The 8,096-nt window shown below is 36.6% G+C and overlaps 1 protein-coding gene across 1 annotated transcript; it reads left to right on the top strand.

Moving 5' to 3' along the window:
• The first annotated feature begins 2,690 nt into the window (after positions 1 to 2,690).
• LOC122019512 lies at positions 2,691 to 3,116 on the top strand. The gene has a single exon (XM_042576971.1). The coding sequence runs from the start codon at positions 2,691 to 2,693 to the stop codon at positions 3,114 to 3,116; it is 426 nt and encodes a 141-aa protein (XP_042432905.1).
• The last annotated feature ends 4,980 nt before the right edge of the window (positions 3,117 to 8,096 follow it).

Raw genomic sequence — 8,096 nt, 5'->3', positions numbered from 1 at the left:
ATATCTAACCATTCTATTCTTATGAGCTTCAAGAGAACCCATTAGTTCATACATAGTAAATGTAGACCAGTCTTTAGATTCCTCAATGACAATAACAACATACGTGCATATGTTGAATTTTTTATGGTAAAATCTTTAAAATTTTGCCAGCTATTTTCTTTTCTTCAATAGTGTCACCACAATTTCTAATCAAGTTAACTATCTCAATAATTTTTGAAAAAAGTGCCTTCAGTTTCTTTTAGAGACAAATTATCAAAATTGGCCCATAGAATCCGTAATTTGATGATAATGATTTTCTCTGAATCTTGAAATTCTTTGTTCAGAACTTCTCAAGTATTCTTAGCCTTTTTTATGCCGAAAATACGAGGAAAAATTAGCTTGCTCAGTGCTTACTGGATGTATCGTAGTGCATTTACATCCTTTATGATATTCTCTTTATATTGTCATTGTTGAGCATTTCTCCATGCTAGAGGAGTCGTTGGTAGTTCTATGTAGCTTTATTTAATTACCTCCCAGATATTCTATGAAATGAAAAATATATATTTCCATCTGATTACTTTAATAATTATAATGCTCTTCGTCAAAAATTGAAACTTGATTTGGAAATTATTAGAAGAGGGTATTCGTCATCAAGAAAAGAAAATATGAACCTCGTTTTGATACCACTAATAAATATTAAAATAGAGAACAATATAACAATAGAAAAAATCAAAATCTGATGAATTATTTGATATTGAACTTCTTTGTGGTATAGCCACTGCACTCTTATAAAGACATCATGATAGTTCTAGAATTAGTTTAGTTATTACTTAATTAATTTGATCAAACCTCACAATGCATGCATGTGCATTAATTCCATGGGCATTAATTCTCAAAATTAACTTTTAACACAAACTGATAGACAAGTGCACCTTGGCATGGCGTGGCTGCTGGTGTTAGAACCAAGTCTTCTTCTTCTGGCTCCACTAGCAGCTAGCTCCTCTGCCATGCGTCTTGAACTATATTGTGTGCTAGCTAACAGTACAGCCCACCACGCACCCACTGACACTCATAGATTTAATTTCCTGTTCTGTTTAATTACTTTAGAGAGATCACTGGATAGAGTTACGATATATATATTGCAGTACACACAATTCTCATCGTTATTTCTTCACTTTTTTAATTGTTTCTGCAGGAAGAACTCCATTCTCAAGTACTACACGATTCGTTCGGAAGATTTAAAAGTTCAAAATTCCTTTATGAAGGAGTGAATAATCAACTATGTACATGCGAATGGTAGCAAAAACCAAATTGTAGAGTAGAAGGCAACATGAGAAAGAAACTGGCAAGCATCGTACATATATATATAATCATTTTCCTTTGATTGCGTATCAGAAATAATCACTTTGCATGCATGGTCTAAATACTTTGCCAAATTAATAAACCTCACGGCTGATGTAGTACCGCAACATTCTTTAAGAGGAAAATTAAAGAGTAGTATTCTTTTGACTGACTATCCTTAAGGACGATCTTTGTTTGGAAATTGGAATGCAAAACATGTTCATAAAATGCCACTTCTTTTAGAATCCCTGCCATTGTTTTTTAAGAATCCTAGTGCTTTTGGTCAACCATAGCCATGCATTTTAGAGTGGCCCCTCTCACCCAACAATGCAAACCACTAATTACTACTAATGGGCGGTTGATGGCAGTCCTCCACTAAAAATGGTGCATTGCCTCCAGCTTCTCAGAAACCACTTAACAATGGTAGGGCCTCTATCATCATCTAAGTTAATCACCTCGGCCTTCTAAGTTTACTTTTATTCTTTAAAATCAACATCATAGTGATGTTGTTCGTGGTTAACAGGAGGGGTGAAATGAGAAACAAGTATGCCCTTTAAAAAAATTTAAAAGTTAAGTGAGCCTTTTGAGCATTCCATAATTTTAAGGGTTTAGAATTTATGATTTACAGTCTGTTTAAAAACAACTTAAGTGAAGGAATTGAATTGAATTCCATTAGGAATTGAATTCTGGCAGGAATTGAATTCAATTCCTATGTTTGGAATGGATTAGTGAATAATAGAATTGAATTGAATTCCTTAATTTTGAATCTATTTGAATTGAATTCAATTCTATACATTTATCATTTTATCCTCATAATTAACCATTTAATAATCAAGTTAAGTATTAGAGAATAGGAAGAAGGGATCGGCGACGGGAAGAAGGTGGCCGACAGCAGTATGAAGAATGTGACGCACGGAAGAAACGATGTAAGGAGAAGTTTTCGGCGCAAGGAGAAACGACGCACGGGAGAAAGACAGGAAAAAATAAGAGAGTCGGCAGATAGAAAAAGTGTTTTAAGTTAAAAGGGCAATTAAGTAATTTTAGTTGTTCGTGGTAAATTCCCTATCCAAATCTGATCATTTGAGGTCTGATTTACTGTTCACATTTTGAATGGAATTGGAATTGAATTCCATATCAAATCCATCTCAAAAATTCATTCCAAACTATGAAATTGAATTCCAATTACCATAGAAATTCAATTTCATAGGGATTCCAAACAGAGTGTTAGGGTTTAGGTGAATTGCTGCACATTAATCTCTTTGACCTTAAAATTAGAAGCCAATTTCTTGCCAACGGAGGAGGGTCCTTTGGCCTAACTCTCCTCTATAAATACTCACATCTCCACCCTCTTAAACCTTGGCATCCAAATAATGGGGAATTGCATAGACTTGGAGAAGAAGAAGAAGATGGTCAGGCTAATGAGGATGGACGGACGGATCCTTCACTATCAACCACCATTAAAGGTCCAACAGGTGCTGAATGAGTTCCCCGGGCATTCAATCTCCGATACACTTCCGGCCATCACATACTTGGATCCAGCTATGTTCATGAGGCAAGGACGACTCTACTATCTCCTACCATCTAAGAATCAAATCATGGAGACCGGCGATGCCGTTGGGGTTGTTAGAGTCAAGCTGGTCATCACCAAACAACAGCTCAAGGACATGCTAAGCAAAGGAGGAATCACCCCGCATGACATGCTGTCTAACCTCCTAAGAGAGCAAAGCAGGAAACACAGTGCTACAGAGTGGAGACCTAGTTTAGAAAGCATACCAGAAGGCAATGATTTCTATTAGGAACATAAAACAGAGATGTGTCTATCTAGTTATATGTAAGTTAGATAGTTGCAGTAATACAACAGACATACACACATCTGTAATCAAAGGGGCTTTTTCTCTTCTCTTCTAACTCATGAACACTTGATGAACTACAATGAGAAGGAATCTGAATTGGCGTCTACATTCAGAGTACATGATCCAGTTTGTCCGGTAAGACTTGTTGTGCAGTGATTGGGATTCCAATTTTTTGTCCAGTGGAGCACCATGAGGTGCATGAAAGATACGGGTGTGTTCTGTTCCTACTCGACCAGTTTAGCACACTTTGATTGTTGTGCAAGATTAACTATGCAAATGAGATAGCGATCTTCTCCAATTAAATCAACTGACCCATACTAGTTTAAGTAATGACGACAAAGATACTGACTCTTATCCACTAAAAATAATATTAATTTAGCCATAAATTTTAGAAATAAAAAAAAATTATCACAAATCTAAAATAAAATTAGTAGCAAAAAAGAAAACTATTGCTAATCGTAACGAATTTAGTAAAAAAATATTTTCATTGTAAGTTAAAAATGAAACAAGTTTGTTGCAAAATTCATTACAAATTAACAAATTAACGATGAAATTCATAATTCATTGCAAGTTAGTACACAAAATTAAATTAAGGATGAATACATAATTCATCTCTAATTAGGGATGAATACTGAATTTGTCATAAATTTTTGCTCCAAAAATTAAGATTTTCACACTGCAAAAATATTAATTTAACACAAAAAATAAAATTAGGGACAAATTAAATTAGGGACAAATTCAAAATTCGTCCCTAATTAAGAATGAATTTTATGATGAAATAGAGATTTTTCCATAAATATAGGGACAAATAGTGAATTCATCCCTAAATTTATGAATGAATATATTGATCCCGTGTGATTAGTAAGAGGAGAGTGAATTGCCTGCAAAATAAAAATAATCTCTTTCTCGATCTTTCAACTTAATTAGATAGCACAATTAACATAAAACAGAAATAAATTGAACAACTAAAGAAGGAAATAAGTAAGAAGGCTACAACGTTTTTACTTGATTACAATCTAAGTGGTTGTTAATCTAAGGTGGTTGAAAACTCAATAAAAATCTCCTTCGTTGAAGGCAGAGAAACCTCTTACTTTTTGAAAATTTAGAAATAAACTAGGAAATGAATACAGGAGTTGTTGTTTATTTCCTAACTTCAGGGGTCTTTTTATAACCCATGGAAAACTCTATCCGAAACTTGAAGGCGCATTCAATTGGTTCAAGGCGCCTTCAATGAGACAAATTTTATTGTCGAAGATAAAAGTTTATCTTCGACCAACGGTCATTTGAAGGCGCCTTCAATCGCTTAGAAGGCGCCTTCCATGGACAGTGTTGAAGGCGCCTTCCATGGACAGTGTCGAAGACGCCTTCCCTGAGACAGATCAACTCCTTAGCTAATTTTCTTTGTGTGGGTGATGCTCCAGTCAACTCCAACCTTCTCCTCGAGCAGATTTTTATCCCGGTTTCTTGTTCCTCGAACGTCGCATATGCCCTTCTCGTCCACTGGTGTACTCTTTCGCAACACCTTATTCCTCGGATGCACCAAGCTCGTCGGCTCCTTTCCCGTGATATCCTTCTTGCTAGCTGCGTCTTCCACTCACCTTCTTGTGCTCCTAAGTTCCTGCATACTTAGATACAAGACATCAAAGACAAACAAGACCTAATTTAACTTGGTTGACCACATCAAAACTACCATGAGGTACTTACAATCTCCCACTTTTTGATATACATCAATCCAAATTAAAGTTAGAGTTAAAAACAAAATGTAATAACATAAGTAGATTGCAATTATAACAAAAAAAATTGTAATATAATGAATTAACTAAGTTAAAGAATTTTACAAAATAAGTATATGGATAAAAACATCCTGACCCCCCTTAACTTGTATCTATTTCTTCTCCTTTGATTACATTAAAAAAATTTGAAAAAAATAAAATAACTATTAGAAAATTTGAAATAATTTTCTAAGGATACGTAACAAGAATTACTATATATCACGCCCCATGGTAAGGTTGTCCAACAAAAAAAAATCGGACAATACTTCCTCTATAGCAGTAACAAATAAGACATGTATACAATATCACAAGGGTACTCACAAGTTATCAACAATAGCCCACATGGCTGGAACATACACAACCATGTAGTTATATACATAGCCCACATGACTGGAACAAAAAGAACATAACCACGCAGGTGTATAATAAGCAGCTCACATGGCGAAAGTAACAGAATAACGAATACAAAATCACAAAACAACTAACTCTAAGCCGGTTTGACTTGACACAACAACATAAAACCAAATACAAGAAACCAAAAAGCTAGACTCTAAGTCCACATTGAGTTATTACAATACCAAGTTCACAAATTCAAAACACAAATAAAGCAGGAAACAAAATTAGAAAACCATCCTCGGATGTGATGTGAGACAAGCAATCAGGATCCTCCAAGTGTCCTTGTATCATCTACTTATTTCCTGGTGAAAGAAGAACCAGTTCAAGGGGTGGTGAGTGTTGGGACTCAAGGGGTGGTGAGTTCTAGGACTCAACGGGTAATAGACATATAGTGCATGAGCATAATAAATATCTAGAGATTCAAAGGTATACAATCTCATAGGAAAAAGTATCATGAACTACAGAGATATCATAATAAATGTTCATACTTGAATCCATATACTAAACTAGTAATAGAAAGTCAGGGGTAGTGAGGATTTATAATAGTACTGCTCATAATTACAAAGGTATCATGTGAGGTATATACATACTAGCAATAAGTAAGCCAATGTTGAACCACATGCAACAGATATATAACTCAACATATGTAAGCATATCACATGGATACAATAAAACAACTACATAAGTAAGCACTCAACAGTATAAGCAAGTATAATAACAAAAGCATATGCATGGATGGTCACTCCCGCCCACGCCTCTACACCACGACCGTTGTATGGTCGAGAGGCCAAGATAGTGACAAATTGTACAATACTCCAGCTACCACTATTCTCAAGTAGCCGAGTGGACAGTTGCATAGTAGCTAACTAGCTATGTAGCAATAGGATCTCTGTTGCTCACAACTCCAATTACCACTATCTATGAGTGGCCGAGTGGGGCACGATAGGACAAGCGACATCTCCTCTAGCTACCACTATCCATGAGTGACAGAGTGTGCGGCGCTGACCAATAACTCACTTAACCACAAGGAAGACGTAATCGTTGGTATGCATGTAATGACATGATGAGTAAGATGCAACAGTCATCATATATATAAATAGAAATCAGGTATGCTACAGTAAGCCAGCATGTTCAATAAGGTACACAAATAAACAATAATCAAAGCAAGTAAACATGATATTTAGTACTAAATATCATGGATGGCAACAAGAGACTATATAGATATCAAAATAATTATCTCAAAGATCAAGCATGTAAGTATCAAGCTCTGAAAAAATATGAGTGGAGTTAAGCTAAATACAACATCTATCTGAATATCTAGCTCATGCATTAAGGTCAAAGTACTAAAGAATCAAAGTAAGAAGTATCTGTCTTCATCGTACATCATATTGAATGTCCTCCAATCAGAGCTCTTGTTTCAAATCAGAACCCTAGAATAAGTACACAATAAACACTTAGATCTAATGTAGATCGGAAAACGTAAACCAAAATCCTAATAAATCCAACATAATGATCTCACAATTTCTTCCACAACCAATTCAATAATTAACCAAATTCATATCACCACTACATTGGATCCAAGTAACACTAAACATTCCACAATCAACTCAATTAAACTTAACTTGAATCAATTCCAATAACTCATTCAACTCTAGGAATATCTCTATTGACTATCGATTGGAGAAATTACTGTCAGAATTAGGCAAAGCTACTACCCTCTGTCAATACTCCAAATCAGTACTTGCTAGACTAAATTCAACAAAGCAGTAATGCTACTGATTGGATCTGCAACCTACATACAAAACGGATAAGTACCATGGCCAACGATCATATAGGAAGTAAACAGAGATAGAGATGCTCACCGTACCTTTGTGCACAGAAAAAAGTATCTGGTGGCTTCTCGTTGCTAGATGGGTTGCATCCAACAGCTATACCTCGGCCTGCGCCGGTAATCGATGGTGTCACGATGCCCCGCAATAGAGATGAAGGAAGCACTACCCTCTGGTGGAAGAAAATGTGGCAGTGGCAAAGCTAGGACATAGCCTCAACGATGGAGAAGCTCCGCGGCTCTAGCGACAGTCGACGACATCACCTGCTAGTTCCACGCGAATGGATGGCAACAAGCGGCGGCGACCGACGATGGAGAGATCGAGAGGAAGAGTGCTTGGTGGTGGAGATGAATCGGGGGCTAGGGCACAACCGGGTGAAGTGACGGCATCGATGCAGTGGCGACCAACGATTGGGTAGTGCGACGAGATCGTGAAAGAGAAGGGCGACATCCAGGGGAGATCGGAGAGAGGACCGATCGGGGCTGCACCGGTGATCGATACGAGATGACGACTGCAGTGATGGCTCTGCGCTCACACGTGAGGAGACAATGATGAATGGAGGAAGAAAGGGGAATCAGGGGTGAGGAATTAAGGGACTTAGGTGGCGTTTGGTTCGCTCCTGGGAATCAGAATGGAAATGGGTATCATAGTATAGTGCAATGGAAATGGGTATGAGCTTGGATATCATTCTTAAAACTAATATTTGGTTAATTGAATATTTTCAATCGAAATGAATCTAAATTTCCTGTTTTATCCTTAGAGGAAAATAAGAGAAAAAATTAGATGGAAGAGAAAGTTGAATGTGAGAGAAACATATGATGAGAGAGGAAGTGTGATGAGAGAGAAAGTATGATGAGAGAAAATGAGGAGAGAGAGTGTGATAGGAGGGATTGAGAAGAGAAAAAGTATGATGAGAGAGATAGAGT

Source organism: Zingiber officinale, chromosome 9A, assembly GCF_018446385.1.
Source record: "Zingiber officinale cultivar Zhangliang chromosome 9A, Zo_v1.1, whole genome shotgun sequence".
Lineage (NCBI taxonomy): Eukaryota > Viridiplantae > Streptophyta > Magnoliopsida > Zingiberales > Zingiberaceae > Zingiber > Zingiber officinale.
The sequence above is the reverse complement of the archived record's forward strand: the minus strand, read 5'-3'. Positions and strand labels throughout refer to the sequence as shown.